The 20759-nt window shown below is 48.4% G+C and overlaps 1 protein-coding gene across 1 annotated transcript; it reads left to right on the top strand.

Annotated features, from left to right (window-relative positions):
- The first annotated feature begins 7235 nt into the window (after positions 1 to 7235).
- On the top strand, positions 7236 to 17758 carry LOC132585985 (ras-related protein ORAB-1-like). Its single transcript, XM_060257884.1, has 6 exons — positions 7236 to 7393; positions 8643 to 8715; positions 11830 to 11925; positions 13564 to 13659; positions 15694 to 15825; positions 17470 to 17758. The coding sequence occupies exons 1-6, from the start codon at positions 7371 to 7373 to the stop codon at positions 17689 to 17691; spliced, it is 642 nt and encodes a 213-aa protein (XP_060113867.1). The 5' UTR covers positions 7236 to 7370; the 3' UTR covers positions 17692 to 17758.
- Positions 17759 to 20759: the final 3001 nt, after the last annotated feature.

The raw sequence follows: 20759 nt of genomic DNA, 5'->3' as shown, positions 1-20759 counted from the left end.
TGGAGAAAGTCCAGAAAAGGGCAACTAGAATGATTAAAGGACTGGAACACTTTCCCTATGAAGAAAGGTTGAAACGCTTGGGGCTCTTTAGCTTGGAGAAACGTCGACTGCGGGGTGACATGATAGAGGTTTACAGGATAATGCATGGGATGGAGAAAGTAGAGAAAGTACTTTTCTCCCTTTCTCACAATACAAGAACTCGTGGGCATTCGATGAAATTGCTGAGCAGACAGGTTAAAACGGATAAAAGGAAGTACTTCTTCACCCAAAGGGTGATTAACATGTGGAATTCACTGCCACAGGAGGTGGTGGCGGCCACAAGCATAGCCACCTTCAAGAGGGGGTTAGATAAAAATATGGAGCAGAGGTCCATTGGTGGCTATTAGCCACAGTGTGTGTGTGTGTGTGTGTGTGTACAGTTTCAAAAAAGAAATAAGAAAGCTTCTAAATCTGCACGGGCCCAGCTACAGAGAGCCAGTTTGGTATAGTGGTGAAGTGTGCGGACTCTTATCTGGGAGAACCGGATTTGATTCCCCCACTCCTTCACTTGCACCTGCTAGCATGGCCGTGGGTCAGCCATAGCTCTGGCAGAGGTTGTCCTTGAAAGGGCAGCTGCTGTGAGAGCCCTCTGCAGCCTCACCTACCTCACAGGGTGTCTGTTGTGGGGGAGGAAGGGAAAGGAGATTGTGAGCCGCTCTGAGACTCTTTGGAGTGGAGGGTGGGAAATAAATCCAATATCTTCATCTACCTCACAGGGGGTCTGTTGTGGGGGGGGAAGGGAAAGGAGATTGTCAGCCACTCTGAGACTCTTCAGAGTGGAGGGTGAGATATAAATCCAGTATCATCATCAAAATGCTCTGTGTGAAAATGAAGGAAAAAACAATTAAAGATGAGGAGCACCTTAGAGACCAACAAGAATTTCAGGGTGTAAGCTTCTGGGAGTCAACAATCCCTTTGGCAGATGTGACAACGCAATACACAAACTATTCCATTTGGGGCTCAGGGCAAACTGCAGTGCTCACGCTTCCCATGGGATTTTCAGAGACCAGCCAGGCAGTAATGAGACGGTGCAGACAGTCCCTTGGGTTCATTTTAAAGGCGAAGCAGAAGAACTCGTGTGTGCAACTTGTGTTTGTACCATGTCTTGTTTACACTGCTCTGCTCCCTGTGCCAAGCACCAGCCTGGTTTGGAACAAGACCCCTGGCAGTGGCACGGGGCAGAGCTGCAATACACAGCAAACGAGACGGTTGCATTAGTCACAGTTCTAGGCCTGCATGCCGCTGAGACGCCAAGACGTTTTCCCCTGAGCTACCTTGGCCTTTCTAGAGACACACAGCAATGAATTTTTGATGATTCCATTAGCATGCCAGAATATATTTGTTCCTCCATTGGCAAAATCTGGCAACAGCAGCTCAATCCAACTCGGGAGAATGGGCTTGTTTGTCTGCATTGCATACAGCAGGACGGAAAACACTTCTGTTTTCATTTTAAAAAAAAAAACAACAACAACAATAAAAAGGTGTGCAATGGCTATAGAGAGCCAGTTTGGTGCAGTGGTTAAGTGCATGGACTCTCATCCGGGAGAACTGGGTTTGATTCCCCATTCCTCCACTTGCACCTGCTGGAATGGCCTTGGGTTAACCATAGCCCTCACAGAGGTTGTCCTTGAAAGGGAAGCTTCTGGGAGAGCCCTCTCAACCCCACCCACCTGACAGGGTGTCTGTTGTGGGGAAAGGAGATAAAAGAGATCGTAAGCCGCTCTGGGACTCTGATTCAGAGAGAAGGGCGGGGTATAAATCTGCGGTCTTCTTCTTCTTCTATGGGGATAGAGGAGGCCAGATAATAACAATTTTTAATGACGTTCTAGTATTACTTCTAAAACACTAAATTATCGATAGGCTAAAACTAAAGTGTTCGGTAATTGTCAATTTTTTTGGTCAGTGTTTGGCCTGTTCTTTTGGAATCTTGCTCAGGAAGATCAGTAATTTTGACCTTTTGACTACTTTCCACCCCGATACTGAAATAATTCCAGAGGGGTAGCCATGTTCATCTGTTACTGTAAAACTAAACAGGAGTCTGGTAGTACGGAAAAGATGGACAAGATATTATTCAGCACAAAGCCCCATTCGTAGTGGGCAGTCGTTAGGCAGACGTTAGGTAGCTTCACCGAGAGCCAGCAGGGCATACTAGTGATTAAAGTGTCAGACTAGGGTCTGGGAAAACCAGGCTTGAATCCCCACTTGTGCCCTGGAAGCTCGAAGGGTGAACCTGGCCAGTCACCCACCTCACACGGTTGTTGTGAGGATAAAACCGAGGAGAGGAGAATGATGTAAGGGTGAACTGGGGTGAATGATGCTTGGGGCGAAAGGGGAGAATTTAGATTAATAAAAATGCATAAATTTCAGTCTGATGATGACCTGCTATACCAGGGATGGCCAAACTGTGGCTCAGGAGCCACATGTGGCTCTTTCGCACATATTGCGTGGCTTTCGAAGCCCCCACTGCCCTTTCAGCTGGTTTAGAGAAGGCATGTGTCTCTTTAAAGAGCTAGTTTGGTGTAGTGGTTAAGTGCGTGGACTTTTATCTGGGAGAACCGGGTTTGAGTCCCCACTCCTCCACTTGCAGCTGCTGGAATGGCCTTGGGTCAGCCATAGCTATCGTGGGAGTTGTCCTTGAAAGGGCAGCTGCTGTGAGAGCCCTCTCAGCCCCACTCACCTCACAGGGTGCCTGTTGTGGGGAAGGAAGATCTAGGAGATTGTAAGCCGCTCTGAGTCTCTGATTCAGACAGAAGTGTGGGGTATAAATCTGCAGTCTTCTTCATCATCATGTCTCTCTTGAAATCACTTCTCCAAGTCAAACCAGCCAGCAGTTTGGAGAACGGATTTAAAGTTAAAGCTGCTTTCTTTTCACCTCTCCATCTATTTCCTTCCTTCCTTCCTTCCTTCCTTCCTTCCTTCCTTCCTTCCTTCCTTCCTTCCTTCCTTCCTTCCTCCTCTCAAACATCTGAAGTTTATTCAGTTTATGTGGCTCTTACATTAAGCGAGTTTGGCCACGTCTGTGCTATACACATCTGCCAAAAGGAGGCACTGGAATAAATTCTTGTTCGTCTTTAAAGTTACCCCTCTCCCCAAGCTTATTTCTATATTCTAAAGCCCACAGCAAAGCATCTTTGCAGGCTGATGTGAGGAGTGCACACCTCTCTCTCACCCGCATCGCACATCCCTCTACAGCACCACGCCCAACTCAGATTTAAGGCGTCGCATACAAGACCATGCCTTTAATGAAAGGGAAGCACTATAGCTCTCTACTGGTGCTTGCAATCAAAGGATGTAAGATTCTTCCTTCACTACAGATGCTCAGTTTCTGCTTCTTCTCTGATCAAGCTGAATGCAATATGCACGGTACCACAGCATCCTTTTCATGCATCCCTTTAATCTTCTGATTAGAACCAAGAGGACGCCCGAGATCTCCATTTCTGACAAAGGAGGAACTGTGTCTCTCAAAAGGAAACTAAAGGTCCCCTGTGCAAGCACCAGTCGTTTCCGACTCTGGCGTGACGTTGCTTTCACGTTTTCATGGCAGACTTTTGACGGGTGGTTTGCCATTGCCTTCCCCAGTCATCTACACTTTCTCCCCAGCAAGCTGGGGACTCATTTTACCAACCTCGGAAGGATGGAAGGCTGAGTCAACCTTGAGCCGGGTACCTGAAAACCCAGCTTCCACCGGGGATCGAACTCAGGTCGAGCATACACCCTAAACCTCTTGTTGGTCTCTCTCTCTCTCTCTCTCTCTCTCGGCTTGACTTCGCGAACGAAGATTTAAGAAGGGTGCAGTAGTCCACGTCTGCTGCAGGCTCGCTGGTGGCTGACAAGACCAATGCGGGACAGGCAGATCCGGCCACAGTGCTAAAATCTACCTGAATCACAAAGGCAGGCAATCATACCTTTATTTCAGGCACAGGGAAATCCCCTCCTTTTGTAGTTAACTGCAGCCAGGTGTGAAAAGAGCAACCCAACATTGCCTTTGTCTCCTGCTCCCCCCCCCCCAAACCTGCACATGTCCACACCAGCTCACACCCTGCCTGCTGTCCCACCAGTTTCTCCTGCAGGCATCCCCCCCCCCAACACCCCTTTTCGTAGCAAGATGAAAGATGCTGGCGGGCCGGATCCTCTCCTGTCCTAGCCAATCCACAGCATCAGCCAATGACATCATCTCCAACAGCAGGCCAATGGTGGCGTCTTTGGCTTGGAGCATCTTTGCAGCAAGGAAGGAGAGGGAGGGAGGAAGGGAGCCAGCCAGTTGCTGGGAAAACTGGGGGGAGGGAGAGGGCAGGTGCGGGGAGTTCTTTTGTTCCTCCCCCCCCCCACCTTTTGAGCCAGCAAACCCAGGTGTTCTGGGATCCAGCTTGGCCTCTCCTTATCCGCTGGGGGCTGCAAATCTTGCCACCTATCACCACACCGCGTGGGGAACTCATCCATTCTCATTCCTGACTCCCTGCTGGATACCTGAGCAAGGAGATCTGTCCTTCCCCGGGACACTTTGTCCACCTTCTGAGAACTGGACCGGAGCTGCTACCCACTAGGAAACGCCGAAGCCAAGCCTCAAAGGTACAACAGGCAACTCATCGCGCTTAGCAACTGCATTGGTTCCCCCCCCCCCCCCCAAAAAAAAATCCTTGTTTCCAAAGCAGGGAAAGAAACCGTTCCTGCTGGTAGGAGAGGGGTGGTGGGGATTTAACAGTGCACAGAGCGTTTCCTCGTTCCTCCCAGGGCTGGGTTTTCCAGATGGACAGAGCAGAACGGGGAGGAGACGTTTTGCTGCAAAGCTGCCTGCTGGCGGGTGCAAAACAGGCACGAGACAAGACATCCGGCTTTACAGACTGGGTGGATTCAGACGGCAAACTGTGTCGCTGCGTCTGGGGTATATTCTGCTAACGCTGCATGTCTCCCCTCCGGCGAGGTTTCATTCCCAGCCTTGCTGTCTCTAAATTGGAGAACAAGAGGACCATCGGGCTGTCTTGGGAGGTTCCTATTAAGCGGCACTGCGTGCAAATTTGCACGTTTTGGTGACTTATCGGCTAGAGAACTTTCACCAGCTCAGAGGGCAGGGAAGCAATCTTTCCGGCAGTCTCCAAGCAGGGGCTCGATGAACAGTTGTCAGAACTGAACCTGCATCGAGCAGCGGGTTGGTTGGACTAGATAGCCTGTTTCGCCCCATCCAACTCTATGATTCTAGGCTTTATCTTGGAAAATGCAAACGCCATTGCCAGAGTCAGGGTCACCAAAGTTTGGGGGAGAGGGGACCTTGGGACATCACGTAGGAAAATCTGCCAGCAAGGAGTTAAAAAGAGAAGGGGTCTCTGCCCCTCAGATGTGACAGACACAGAACTTCAGGCTTTTAAAAGGAGCCATCATGTATTTTCCTTGCTAATGTGGAAGATGGTTAGAGGTTAGCCGTTTTTCATTGATTTTGCCGTATTTTAATAAATGACTGGAAGCTGCAACGCCTGCAAAAAGAAATTCTAAATAATGTATTTTTTTTTTTAAAGTGGCTAATCATCTGTAGCGGAGGGAACACAAAAGCATTGTGGCAACTTTGTGTGCGTCTACATCAACAATCTAAATAGGTTCAATAATTCCCCCCTCCCCCTTCCCAGGGAAGCCTGGGAACCATAGTTTTGTGATGAGAAGGGCTGTAGGGCTCTCAAAGAGATTTAACACAATCACAGAACTACACTTCCCAGGATTCCTTTGGAGGAAGGCATGACGGAGAGTTATAAAACCAGCGTGTTTGCCACCTACAAAGATTGTTAGTGATGCGACGGGTTTCTACGGTGGGAAGTTCTATAGATATCGATTGGATTCATCCATCAGATGCCTGAAAAGGACAGGAGCAAGGTTAAGCCTGGAACATGTGATGCAGAGAATCCTCTGGACATGGGCAGAGTGTTTTTCCCTTTCCCACAGCTGTTCCCTGAGCATCTGGAACCCTTGGTTCAAAATGTGCAGGAGGGAAAGGCTTCTGTCTGTGTGTTACTTCCAACTTGTGGTGACGCTGTAAATTAATATTCTTCAAAACATCCTATCAAGAACAGCCTTACTCTGGTTTTGCAAATGGAGGGCCCTCGTGGCTTCCTTGAGTCCATCCATTTCATATTGAGTCTTCTGAATAAAATGGTATATAATGTGGATAAGGCTGAATTTTATAAATGTTTATGGATTCTATAAATTGAAAAACTGGGGCACAGAAAGCCTAAGATGGAAAAATACACCTAAAGATAAACCAGAGGACCAAACTTAAACTGAGGAGAGCCAGTTTGGTGTAGTGGTGAAGTGCACGGACTATTATTTGGCAGAACCGGGTTTGATTCCCCACTCCTCCACTTGCACCCGCTGGAATGGCCTTGGGTCAGCCATAGCTCTCGCAGAGCTGTCCTTGAAAGGGCAGCTTCTGTCAGAGCTCTCTCAGTCCCACCCACCTCACAGGGTGTCTGTTGTGGGGGGAGAAGATATAGGAGATTGTAAGCCGCTCTGAGATTCAGAGTATAGGGTGGGATATAAATCCAATATCATTATCACCTTAATGTGTAGGATTGGCAGTTCCAGGTTGGAAAATTCCTAGAGATTTTGGCGATGGAGTCTGATAAGGGCAGGGCTTGGGGGAGGGGAAGGACCTCAGCACAAGATAATGCCATAGAATCCCCCCTCCAAAGCAGTTATTTTCTTCAAGGAAAGTGTTATTGGTAGTCTAGAGATCAGATGTAACTCCAGAAGATATCGAGGTTCTACCTGGAGGTTGACAACCCGGTCAAAATGCCGGTGTTCTTCAATACAAGGAAGCTTTCATAGAAAGTCAGACAGGAAACAATTTACTTTTTGTAGAATACTTGGTGGCAAATATAGTCAGACCCGAAAATCTGGCCTGAATTCAAAAACTACAACTAGAAGGGAACGTTTCAGTTACCAAACACCTTCCATGCAACAATTCCTTCTCCTGGAAGAAGAATTCACTTGTTTCCCTCTATTCCTTGAATGCAAATTCTTTCTCTTTTTTATTTTTAAGGGAGAGAAAACAAAATCAAAAATTCTATACTCCAGGGGTGGCCAACGGTAGCTCTCCAGATGTTTTTTTGCCTACAACTCCCATCAGCCCCAGCCAGCGTGGCCAATGGCTGGGGTTGATGGGAGTTGTAGGCAAAAAACATCTGGAGAGCTACCGTTGGCCACCCCTGCTATACACGATGCATCTTCTGTTTCTCCAAATCACAGAATCCCGGAAGCCACACCACAGCATGTCTGCTTCTTTCCTCCTCCCTTTCCTGTCCTCGGAGTAGCAGGAGGCCTCATTTTCTGCATGTCTGTCTGCCAACATGTCAACCATCAGCCCTGAATAGTGAGTACCATGTGATAAAGACTAGGAAGGGGGCTGCTAGACCCACAGCGACATGGGAGGGGAGACTGTGTGCAAGGGTTAGTGAAGTGGATGATCAGTCAATGGAGGGGTTTTCCCTTTAGTCCTGGGTATCTGTCCACTTGGAGAGAAAACCAACCACTGATAACCATGCCTATGTATGTTTGCACTCAATGGTATTGCCAGAGACTATGAGCTTCCTGTTGCCCACATAAGAAGAGCCCTGCTGGATCAAACCAATGGTCCATCTAGTCCAGCATCCTGTCTCATACAGTGGACAACCAGCTCCTCTGGAGGGACATAGAGGCTGAGGCCTTCATAAGAATATGAGAAGAGTCCAGCTGGATCAGACCAGTGAGGGCCATCTAGTCCAGCATCTTGCCTCACACAGTGGACAACTAGTTTCTCTCGAGGGACAACAACAGGGCATAGAGGCTGAGGCTTTCATAACGACCTCAGAAAAGCCCTGCTGAATCAGACCAACGGTCCATCTAGTCCAGTCTCCTGTCTCACACAGTGGCCAACCAGTTCCTCTGGAGGGCCAACAACAGGGCATAGAGCCTGAGGCTTTCATAAGAACATGAGAAGAGCTTGGTGGATCAGACCAGTGAGGCTCCATCTAGTCTAGCATCTTGACTCACACAGGGGACAACCAGTACCTCTGGAGGGCCAAGAAATGGGGCATAGAGGACGAGGTCTTCCCTGACATTGCCCCCAAGCACATTTATTCAGAGGCTGACTACCTCTGAACACGGAGGCTCCCTTTAGTCACCATGGCTAGTAATCATTGATAGACCTCTCCTCCATGAATCTAACCCCATTTTAAAGCCGTCTGTAGCTGTGGCCATCACTACATCCTCAGGCAGCGAATTCCATATTTTAATCACTTGCTGTGTAAAGAAGTATTTCTTTTTGTCTATCCTGAATCTGCTGCCCAAGGCCTTCAATGGATGCCCTTGAGTTTGTGTTTTAGAAGAGGAAGAAAACGTTCTGTCAGCTCCATCATTCCCTTCCACTGGCAGTGAATTCCACAGTTTGATTAACGGAGAAGTACTTCCTTTCTCTGTCCTGTACCTATTTCCCAACTATTTCATTGGGTGCTCCCAAGTACCGGTGTAATTTTATACGCCTCTATTATCATCTCCTCTCCAAGAATACCGTTGTGGTCACCTTAATAAAAACGCTCACCAAATATATAGATATATTTTTCTCTTTCCTTCCCCAACAACAGCGATTACTTGTTTAAACTCCTGCTGATCGGTGACTCTGGGGTCGGGAAATCATGTCTCCTGCTCCGCTTTGCGGTAAGGCTTCCTTGCAGAGTTCAGATGGTTTTTGCTAAAATTTCAGAAGGGAAGAAGGCAGGGACTCAGGGCTGGATCCTAAGCTTCCCTTCCGTGTCCTCCTCCAGCCATCCAGAAGGGGAGTCTTTCCTCGGGAGCCGCTTGCCTTTCGGTTCATTGAAAGAGTGTGCTTTTCAGGGGTCCCCAATACGGTGCCCGTGGGCACCATGGCACCCAATACCTTTCTTGGTGCCCCCCAAGTGTTTTTGGAAGGTGGGTGGGCCAGTTAGGACTCTTGTCCAGCAGGGCTTCTGATTGGCCACTGAAGATCCAATTGGAAGATTAAAATAATGTTGTGATGTCTGTTTGAGCCAGTTTGGTGTAGTGGTTAAGTGTGTGGACTCTTATCTGGGAGAACCGGGTTTGATTCCTCACTCCTCCACTTACACCTGCTGGAATGGCCTTGGGTCAGCCATACCTCTTGCAGGAGTTGTCCGTGAAAGAGCAGCTGCTGTGAGAGCTCTCTCAGCCCCACCCATCTCACAGGGTGTCTGTTGTGGGGGAGAAGACATAGGAGATTGTAAGCTGCTCTGAGGGCGAGGTATAAATCTGCAATTCTTCTTCTTATCCGGGAGAACCGGGTTTGATTCTCTACTCCTCCACTTGCAGCTGCTGGAATGGCCTTGGGTCAGCCTTAGCTCTGGCAGAGGTTGCCCTTGAAAGGGCAGCTTCTGTCAGAGCTCTCTCAGCCCCACCTACCTCGCAGGGTGTCTGTTGTGGGGGGAGAAGATACAGGAGATTGAAAGCCGCTCTGAGTCTCTGATTCAGAGAGAAGAGCGGGGTATAAATCTGCAGTCTTCTTCTTATTCTTTTTCACTTCTCTTTCCCAGTGTATATTTAAAATCACCTCTCTTGTCCCCTGCACTAGGGCTTCCTCTGTGTTTGGCTCTGCCTCCTGCTGCAGCCATTTTGTGTTTGGCTCCGCCTCCTGTGGCAACCATTTTGTGTTTGGCTCTGCCTCTTGTGGCAACCATTCTGGGGTTGCACCTACCACCCTGTGTCAGAATTCCAAAGGTGCCCAGAAGTTCAAACAGATTGGGACCCCCATGCTGGAATAACATGCCTCATTGGCGGAGCATCGCCTCTGTAGGGCAGTGCCACCAGAAGGCAATTTACATCAACCCTCAAAACCCTTTATATTTTTTAATGCCAGGGTTAGCCCCAGAATGTATAAAATAAACGCAGAAAATGCCACTAAGCATGTGCAAAGTGCACCTTCTTCTCCATCGACCAACCACAGCCAGTCCCCGTCTCTCTGACATAACAGCTTCCAGGCCTCTACGTGAACCTGCTGGCTTTGGACTTCCGGCATCCTCTGGATGACAACCAAACGACGCCTCAAAACTCCTTTTAGATAAAAACACAAATTATCAGCCCCACCCCAGAATAGTTTGGTGTAGTGGTGAAGTGCGCGGACTCTATCTGGGAGAATCGGGTTTGATTCCCCCACTCCTCCGCTTGCAGCTGCTGGAATGGCCTTGGGTCAGCCATAGCTCTGGCAGAGCTGTCCTTGAAAGGGCAGCTTCTGTCAGAGCTCTCTCAGCCCCACCCACCTCACATGGTGTCTGTTGTGGGGGAGAAGATATAGGAGATTGTAAGCCACTCTGAGTTTCCAATATTCAGAGTATAGGGCGGGATATAAATCCAATATCTTCCAATATTTTTTTCTTTGATTCCCCACTCCTCCGCTTGCAGCTGCTGGAACGGCCTTGGGTTAACCATAGCTCTCGTAGGAGTTGTCCTTGAAAGGGCAGCTTCTGTCAGAGCTCTCTCAGCCCCACCCACCTCACAGGGTGTCTGTTGCGGGGGAGGAAGGTAAAGGAGATCGTGAGCTGCTCTGAGACTCAGAGGTTCAGAGTGAAGGGTGGGGTATAAATCCAGTATCTTCTTCCAATATCTTCTAAGGTCCTCCCGGACTTGAATCTGGCTGTTCTGTTGCAGACCAACACGGCTCCCCTCTGAAATGATAGTAGGAGTCTCATTCAGGCATCTTAGACTGGTCTTGGGGGGACCAGCTGTGGATCTTCCAGTGTGCCAATTTTGACCTGTCTGGTACATTTTATTGCACCTTTCCTCCAAGGGACTTAGGATGGTCCATGTGGTCCCCTCTCACCTGCTTAATTCTCACAAAACCCTGTGATGCAGGTGGGACTGATCCAAAGCCACCTACCCAGCAAGCTTCATAGCACAAGCCAAGATTTGAATTCGAGCCTCCCAGATGCTAGGCCAACCTTCTCAGTATGCTGGTTTCAGAAACTGTGACCGATTCCCCCCTAGCCTTATGCCGCTCTCACGCTTCTCTTCTCCCAGGGCTTCCGTCGGATTTCACACTATCTGCCCCGGGGCTGCAAACAACTTCGCTTTTTTCGCACAGCAAAGAGAAACCGGTTTTTAGAGGATCTTGTTTGCTGCGCGAAAGAGCCAGAGGGAGTTGCAGCTCCAGGGCAGATCATGTGAAATCCGACAGAAGACCCGCAGAGAAGAGGAGGGAGAGTGAGGGAAGGTGGCTCAGTGGTAGAGCATCTGCTTGGGAAGCAGAAGGTCCCAGGTTCAATCCCCAGCATCTCCAACTAAAAGGGTCCAGGCAAATAGGCGTGAAAAACCTCAGCTTGAGACCCTGGAGAGCCATGAATGGGGCTGTGGCTCAGTGGCAGAGCATCTGCTTGGTAAGCAGAAGGTCCCAGGTTCAATCCCCAGCAACTCCAACAAAAAGGGTCCAGGCAAATAGGTGTGAAAAACCTCAGCTTGAGACCCTGGAGAGCTGCTGCCAGTCAGGGGAGGGACGGTGGCTCAGTGCTGGAGAATCTGCTCAGTAAGCAGAAGGTCCCAGGTTCAATTCCCAGCATCTCCAAAAAAGGGTCCAGGCAAATAGGTGTGAAAAACCTCAGCTGGAGACCCTGGAGAGCCACTGCCAGTCTGAGTAGACAATACTGACTTTGATGGACCGAGGGTCTGATTCAGTATAAGGCAGCTTCATAGGTTCATATAAGGTTAGTGGGGAATCGGTCTGACTTTCTCCGCAGAAAGACTCCAAACTCTGTGGGTTTACTGCTCCTTTCTCCTCTTCTTTCTCAGGATGACACCTACACAGACAGTTACATCAGCACCATTGGGGTGGACTTCAAAATCCGAACCATCGAGTTGGAAGGCAAGACCATTAAGCTCCAAATTGTAAGTACAACCCCAGCCAGGCTGAGACAAAAGAGAAAAAGCAGAAACGGAGAGGCTGGGATTCTCTCTTCCCGCTCTGGAAGATGCCTGGCCGACCGTTTCAGTGAATGGAACGAAAAGGAGGACGAAGTTAAAAGTCTTGTGGTTCGAACGGCTGCAAAGATGGCCGCGTTTCTGCACGCGCCGTTTGTCTCATTCCCCGCTGACAAGCTGGGCGTGCCGAAAGTCTTTCTTCGCAGCTATGAAAGGTACAGAAGTCTTGCCCCACCTTTGCTTCTGCTGCCCCCCCCCCCCCACAGCGCCAACAAAGGGATGAACAGCCAGCATTTGCCGCTCCTTCATTCTGCTCACTCTAGCACAGGACAGACCCCAGTACTTTTTTCTGACTGTCAAGTCAAAAACGACTTATGGCAACCCCATAGGATTTTAAGGCAAGGTACTTCAGAGGCGGTTTGCCATTGCCTGCCTCTGTGTAGCAACCCTGGATCTCCTCTGCGGTCTCCCATTCAAGTAACTAATCACAGCCAACCCTGGTTAGCTTCCAAGATCTGACACTGGGCTAGCCTGAGCTGCCCAAGTCAGGGCTCAGATGAACAGGGGTGGTTTTGCCCTTACCTGTCTCTGCAAAGTGACCCTGAAGTTCCTCGGTAGTCTCTTATGCCTACCCTGCTTACCTTCCAGGATCAGGCAAACCCTGGGCCACCTAGATAGACCAGGGAGATTAGTTTTTTTTTTATCTCATGACATATGCTAAGTTTGGTGTAGTGGTTAAGTGTGCGGACTCTTATCCGGGAGAACCGGGTTTGATTCCCCACTCCTCCACTTGCAGCTGCTAGCATGGCCTTGGGCCAGCCATAGCTCTGGCAGAGGTTGTCCTTGAAAGGGCAGCTGCTGGGAGAGGCCTCTCAGCCCCACCCACCTCACAGGGTGTCTGTTGTGGGGGAGGAAGGGAAAGGAGATTGTGAGCCGCTGAGACTATTTGGAGTGGAGGGCGGGATATAAATCCAATACCTTCATCTACGTCACAAGGTGTCTGTTGTGGGGGAGGAAGGGAAAGGAGATTGTGAGCCGCTCTGAGACTCTTCGGAGTGGAGGGCGGGATATGAATCCAATATCTTCTTCTTCTTCTTCTTCTAAACCAACTCTCACTGAGTATAGCTGTGCATCCACAGTGTTCCAATGTATTTCTGTTTTAGAATAGTGCATCAGAATAATGTTTTTTTTCGTGTTGACATGAGGGATGTGGGCTGTTTGTCTCATAACATATAGCATATACTAACCCACCTTCCACTATACTTTAATGCACCCTGTTTTTCTAAGGGCTAACTTACATTATTTCTCTTTTAGAATAGTGTATCAGAATATTTGGTTTTTTTGGATTTTTTTTTGTATTGACATACTCAAATGGGGGATATTGGCTATTTGTCTTATTGTATATACCAGGGGTGGCCAGCGGTAGCTTTCCAGATGTTTTTTTGCCTACAACTCCCATCAGCCCCAGCCATTGGCCATGCTGGCTGGGGCTGATGGGAGTTGTAGGCAAAAAACATCCACTCCAAAATTCTGACTTTGCCCACTAGAAGGCAGCGCTGAGCAAAACCAGCATTGAGCAGAAATGCGCATTTCTCTGCCCCACAGTGGGACACCGCTGGACAGGAGCGCTTCCGCACCATCACCTCCAGCTACTACCGAGGCGCGCATGGCATCATCATTGTGTATGATGTGACAGACCAGGTGAGATGCAACAGAAACAAGCTTTGCATTATTATTCGAGAGGGCTTTTCTATGCAGGCAGTACACGTCATCTATGCCTGTGGCCATCGCCGCATCCTTGGGCAGCAAATTTCACATCTTGATCACTCACTGTGTAAATAAGTATACAGTATTTCCTTATATATATGTACCCATACAGATGCTACTGCATAACAGTATTACTGTATAATTTAAATTTTTAACATAAAAACATAAGAGAAGCCATGTTGGATCAGGCCAGTGGCCCCTCCAGTCCAACACTCTGTGTCACAGAAGAACATAAGAGAAGCCATGTTGGATCAGGCCAATGGCACATCCAGTCCAACACTCTGTGTCACAGAAGAACATAAGAGAAGCCATGTTGGATCAGGCCAATGGCCCCTCCAGTCCAACACTGTGTCACAAAAGAACATAAGAGAAGCTATGCTGGATCAGGCCAATGGCCCATCCAGTCCAACACTCTGTGTCACAGAAGAACATAAGAGAAGCCATGTTGGATCAGGCCAATGGCACATCCAGTCCAACACTGTGTCACAGAAGAACATAAGAGAAGCTATGCTGGATCAGGCCAATGGCCCATCCAGTCCAACACTGTGTCACACAGCGGCCAATATATGTGTGTGTATACACACACACACACATATATATACACACATACTGTGGCTAATAGCCACTGATGGACCTCTGCTCCATATTTTTATCCAATCTCCTCTTAAAGCTGGCTATGCTTGTAGTTGCCACCACCTCCTGTGGCAGTGAATTCCACATGTTAATCACCCTTTGGGTGAAGAAGGACTTCCTTTTATCCGTTCTAACCCGACTGCTCAGCAATTTCATCGAATGCCCACGAGTTCTTGTATTGTGAGAAAGGGAGAAAAGGACTTCTTTCTCTACTTTCTCCATCCCGTGCATAATCTTGTAAACCTCTTTCAGTATTTCCTTATAAAATCTAGTAGTCCACAACTCCTTCCAACGTGTCCATCCTCTAGTTAGGGATTAACACCTTTCTGCTTTGTTGACTTGATTATGATTTGGCACGGATATCAAAGGAAAAAGCTCTTTGCCAGGTTGGGGAGGGGGGAGAAGGGAAGACATAGTGCTAACATTTAAAGCCTTACACGGCCTGCAACCAACATACCTGTGGGACCGTCTCTTCCTATATATGCCCAGGAGGTCGTTACCTTTGGCCTCCCCACATCTGTTGGCTGTTCGCAGCCCAAGAGATGACTGTCTCACCTCAACTAGGGCCAGGGCTTTCTCAATCTTGACCCTGACCTGGTGGAATCAGCTCCCTATGGAGATCCAGGCCCTAGTACCTGGCTTACTAGCCTTCCGTAGGGCCTGTAAAACGGAGCTGCTCCGCCAGGCTTTCAGCTGAGGCTGCGGGCGTCTCTTCTTGATCTGGTTGGCCTCCCAACATCTGTTGGCCATCCCCAGCCCAAGAGACGCCCACCTCGCCTCAACTAGGGCCAGGGCTTTTTCAGTACTGGCCCCGACCTGGTGGAATCAGCTCCCTATGGGGATCCGGTCCCTGCCTGGCTTATTAGCCTTCCGTAGGGCCTGTAAAACGGAGCTGTTCTGCCAGGCTTTTAGCTGAGGCTGCGGGCGTCTCTTCTTGCTCTGGTTGGCCTCCCCTGCCGGCACTGTCATCTGTGTGCTGGGAATTGGAATAAAAACTGCCATCCCTGTTGAGATATCATGATGTGAGATGGTTAGGCAGGGCAATATGTGATGTCATGGTCACCTGAGTGCTGTTGAGTTGTCTGTTTATAAAATGTTTTTATTGTATTTTGTTGTTTTATTATATGTTGTCCTCCGCCCTGAGCCCTACGGGGAATGGGCAGAATAGAGATTTACTAAAATAAAATAAATAAATAATTTTCTGGGAGAACTGAGCAAGTCCTGCACTCAGGGGAAAGCAAAAAGTGGATGGCGGGAGAGGTGGAGGAACTGCGAGGCCGGGGCCCCTTACTTCCAACCTGCAAGAACCCTCTTTCTGACCTCCCTCTGTTTTAGGATTCCTTCAACAACATGCACCTCTGGTTGGAAGAAATCAACCGCTACGCCAGTGAAAATGTCAACAAGCTGATTGTGGGAAACAAAAGCGACCTCTCGAGCAAGAAAGCAGTGGACTACACCACGGCCAAGGTGCGGACCCTGGGGAACAGAAGGAGCGTGTCAGGGTAGCTGGGCTGCAAAGAAGGGATCACACATCGTATCAGGGAACATAAGAACATAAGAGAGGCCATGTTGGATCAGGCCAATGGCCCCTCCAGTCCAACACTCTGTGTCACAGAAGAACATAAGAGAAGCCATGTTGGATCAGGCCAATGGCCCCTCCAGTCCAACACTCTGTGTCACAGAAGAACATAAGAGAAGCCATGTTGGATCAGGCCAATGGCCCCTCCAGTCCAACACTCTGTGTCACAGAAGAACATAAGAGAAGCCATGTTGGATCAGGCCAATGGCCCATCCAGTCCAACACTCTGTGTCACATAGTGGCAAAAAAAAAATGTGGCTTTTGCCCAGCCAGGCTCTGTTGGCCACCAGAAGGTTGATTGGCTCTGCAGATTAAAAGACAAAAAATTGCTGTGATTGATACTGACAGCAGCTGCCTGCCGCCACAGCGCAAATATCAATCAATCAATCAATCAATCAATCAATCCTTTAAGGTCATAATAACGCAATAAAAAAGGAGTAAACAGTCCAAAAACTAGATGCCTAAAAATGTAAAAGATCGCCACCAACCAGAACCCACTGAAATTAAAAAGGAAAAGCAGGCCGGCAAAACAGATCTATAGATTGTATTCGCTAGCCCTTAACTTCCATACTCATGACAGAAACTCAGCCACAGATGCAGTGATTTCGAGGGACTTGTCAGATAACAAAAAGGCTAACTCCTTATTGGTCAAAGGTTTTGCAGAAGGGAGAAGAGGGTGAATCAAGTAATGGCGCAGAGAATAACGAGAGCAGTGAAAAATAATTATAATAACAGGAGGTGGTGGCAGCCACAAGCATGGCCACCTTCAAGAGGGGTTTAGATAAAAATATGGAGTAGAGGTCCATCAGTGGCTATTAGCCACAGTGTGTGTGTGTGTGTGTGTGTGTATAAATAAATAATTTTTTTGGCCACTGTGGGGCACAGAGTGTTGGACTGGATGGGCCATTGGCCTGATCCAACATGGCTTCTCTTATGTTCTTATAATTATGTTGCACAAAATCAGGTTTGTTATAGAGACAGGCGCAAACTCTTTCCTTATAAGAAATACCCTTATATCTGTCTTTCAAGACAGCTGAAGGGAAAAGATGAAACCTGTTTAGTATAAAGGCTCTGTGATGCAAGGGAGTTATCAGGTTGGGAAAATACTGTGCCACAGAATCTTTGCAGCACAAATATCTTCTCTGTGCAACTGAAATTAAGCTGCGTGTATATTTTAAGCAACTATTTTAAACGCTACGCTCATGATAAAGGCATCCTGTGAAAAAGAGCTTCTACGTTAAATGTTGAAGCTGTTATAGGAGTTATGCATATTATCAGAGTCTTGGGGCTGGCGCCGCCTCCTCGGGCAGCCATTTTGTCACTGGCTCCACCTCATATGGCAGCCATTTTGTCAGAATTCCAAAGGTGCCTCCAGGCTGGAAAATGTTGAGGACCCCTGCCTTAAAAAGCACCTGTAGAGGGTGGCAGGATGGATGGGAGGGACCTGTGACATTGGGGAAGGAAGAGTTTGCTCTCCGCACAAGCAACGTCCACCATTCTGTTTCTCTGATGGGTTTTATCTCATCCACCAGGAATACGCCGACTCCCTTGGGGTGCCCTTCCTGGAGACGAGCGCCAAGAACGCCACCAACGTCGAGCAGGCCTTCCTCACCATGGCAGCAGAGATCAAGAACCGTGTGAGCAGTGGACCCACCCAGAACGACAGCCACAAACCCAACCTCCATATCCAGAGTAACCCCTTGAGGCAAGATGGGCCTGGCAAGGGGGATGAAGGCGGAGGAGGCTGCTGCTAGGAGAAGAACTACTCCTGGATCGGCTAAGCAGATGGTTCAGGGAGCGCACAGGCTAACGACCCTTGGACCCCAGGAGGGGCCACAGGCAACGAGACCCTGTCTTCATGGCATCCCAACGTATCTTTTATGGTTTTAGAACACCTGGTGGATCTTTCGTCCTGCTGGAAATGCTGCCTCAGCCAGTCTGGATTTGCTTCATTCCTTTCCCACATCTCCAGACCCAAAATATCCATCTCTGTTCAGCAAATACCTTCTGTATCAACCTCACACACCCAGCAAATGCTTCTATGAGTCCCACGGGGCAATACATACACGAACGTATATGAAACTGCCTTATACTGAATCAGAACACTGGTCCATCAAAGTCAACATTGCCTACTCTGACTGGCAGCAGCTCTCCAGGGGTCTCAGGCAGAGGTCTGTCACATCGCCTAACTGCCAAACCCTTTGGAGATGCTGGGGATTGAACCTGGGACTTTCTGCATGCCGCGCAGAGGCTCTGCCACTGAGCCACGGCCCCTCCCTTAAGGAAACTCACTGCTGCAAAGGATAACAGCAGCAAGGGGAAACTGTGGGGCTCACAAGAGGGAAGAGAGACTTCTGTTGTTCTTTCATCCGTCTGGAACGTCCACAATTGTCTGGTTCTGAGCGTGTTTTCAGTACCATGCAACACAGGCAAGTGACCGCTGTAACCTTCACAAAATCTGCTTTTTAAAAAATCAGTCTTTTTGTTTCATTGCTGAAGGAAGTTAGATTAACCTGAAAGGACTGGTTTTCCTCAACCCCGCCCCCTCCCTTTCCATGTTATTACCGCCTTGCTAGCTCTGTGGGTGTACACTATAAACTTATATTGGTTTCACACCACTAACCATGGTTCCTGGGAACTGTAGTTTGTTGAAGGCACCAAGGATTTTTTTGACCCTCAGCTTCCCCATCACAATACACGCACACAGTTTCCAAGTGTTAAATTGCCTTGAACACCCACCACGCAACTATATAGAGCAGGGGTGGTCAACGGTAGCTCTCCAGATGTTTTTTTGCCTACAACTCCCATCAGCCCCAGCCAGCATAGCCATACTGGTTGGGGCTGATGGGAGTTGTAGGCAGAAAAACATCTGGAGAACTACCGTTGGCCACCCCTGGTATAGAGCGTTGGATCTCTTGTTCTCTCCTGACCACATGGTAACACCTTTACCACCACCACCAGGCCACGGTTTTGGTCCAGAGTAACAAATCACTAGATCAGGGGTGTCAAACTCATTTGTTATGAGGGCCGGATCTGACATAAATGAGACCTTCTCAGGCCATGTCGGGCCGGGCCATGTGTGTACCTATTTAAGATTAGGTAGCAGAGATATAAACTTTATAAAGGACACAGGCAAACACAATTAAAACATGCTTAATACATTAGCACTTGTTGGTCTTAAAGGTGCTTTCGTTGTATTTCTCCCATGGAATCCAGGGAACTGGGCAAAGGAAGCTCTGGCTCTTTCCTTCCTTCCCCAGGGGACCAGGAGGGAGAGGAGCCTCAGCCAATGGAGAAAATAGAGGCTATGCTCTGTAGCTCCTGTGTGATTGCGCAAGCCTGGCAAAGCAAGCTGTTATGGAGAAGGAAGCAAGGGAGAAGGAGAAGGAAGCAGAAGACAGCCAGTTGCTCGGGGGCCTGAACATATGAAGCTGCCTTATACTGAATCAGACCCTCGGTCCATCAAAGTCAGTACTGTCTTCTCAGACTGGCAGCAGCTCTCCAGGGTCTCAAGCTGAGGTTTTTCACACCTATTTGCCTGCACCCTTTTTTGGAGATGCCGGGGATTGAACCTGGGACCTTCTGCTTCCCAAGCAGATGCTCTACCACTGAGCCACCGTCCCTCCCTGTTAGGAACCCTCCAGGGACCTGATTCTGCCCCCAGATGGCATGTTTGACAACACTGCACTAGATCATTATTGCTCACTTTATTTTCAGAGGGCTCAGAACACCAATTCTCCATGTAGTGAGTTTGTACTTGTACTCAAACAGTGGCCCTGACCCCACGGCTCCTGTGGGCGGAAGACAGTCACAAACCCTTCGAAGTGGCAGCAATGCATTTCATAGAATCATAGAGTTGGAAGGGACCTCTGGGGTCATTTAGTCCAACCCCACCAACTCCTGGAATTATTTCTTTATCTTTTAAGCTGTGTCTTTGTTTCCTTTTCTTTGAAATAAGCAAGGTGCTATACATTCGGTTCATCCCACAGGTACATAAAGAAATGGGGGTGAAATCCATGCTTTGGTTTGTTTGTTTGTTTTTTAAAGAAGCTAGTAATAGGTGAGCACTGCCTCCTGAAAGCTCGCAAGGAATCCACTGATCAAGGGATCTGGAGTCCTAGCCCGAGTTGGCCATTTCCTTTCTCAACGAAGCTGTGGAAATTTGGAACTCTCATTCCTACAACTTTTATGTTCATTCCTTCTGTCCATCTGGGTCTTTCCCCGACACTGATTTTTGCAACCCCCCCCCCCCCCCCCCAAATCCTGAATTTGTTAAGCAGCTGGTCAGAAGCAAGCAGATGTAGGTAGATTTGTAACCGGAATCATGTGTTTCCAAGTGCAAAAATCAGTATTAATTTCTGAACAATCAGGGCGAGGGTTTGGCAGAGCACATGATGAAACCGGGATCCCATGTGCTTTTTGACTGTGTTAAAACATCTCGCTGTAAAAGCAGAAAGGCAGTGATGGATGCCATTTGTTGGTTTTAAAAGGATGTCCAGGTATTACCTAAGAACAAGATAGCTGATTAAGTAGAACCATCTACTTAATCAGGGGAGAAAGATCTTAACATATTGCAGAGACCCCCAATTTTAGCTTCATTGGGTCACCTGCTGGTTCAGATTGCAGAGTTAAATTTATATCTCTACAGATTATGAATGTGTGTGCATTCTATATAAAGTAACACACAAGTAACCATTTGGCTTGTGTGCAACTCTGGTTAATCACAAGAACACACACATCCTCAGCAACACTAAAAAGGAACAAGGACAAAGACACAAACAGAAGGGAAACAGCAATGCCCACGGCCCACACAGCAGCAATG

The sequence above is a fragment of the Heteronotia binoei genome, chromosome 17 (assembly GCF_032191835.1).
Source record: "Heteronotia binoei isolate CCM8104 ecotype False Entrance Well chromosome 17, APGP_CSIRO_Hbin_v1, whole genome shotgun sequence".
Taxonomy (NCBI): domain Eukaryota; kingdom Metazoa; phylum Chordata; class Lepidosauria; order Squamata; family Gekkonidae; genus Heteronotia; species Heteronotia binoei.
The sequence above is the reverse complement of the archived record's forward strand: the minus strand, read 5'-3'. Positions and strand labels throughout refer to the sequence as shown.

What these genes read in the sequence shown, in the direction of transcription:
- LOC132585985 (XM_060257884.1), top strand. Translation starts at nt 7,371, where the DNA reads ATGTCAACCATCAGCCCTGAATA. An exon ending in GTCTCCTGCTCCGCTTTGCG is followed by an intron (nt 8,716 to 11,829) that starts GTAAGGCTTCCT and finishes CTTCTTTCTCAG; the next exon opens with GATGACACCTACACAGACAG. An exon ending in AGACCATTAAGCTCCAAATT is followed by an intron (nt 11,926 to 13,563) that starts GTAAGTACAACC and finishes TCTGCCCCACAG; the next exon opens with TGGGACACCGCTGGACAGGA.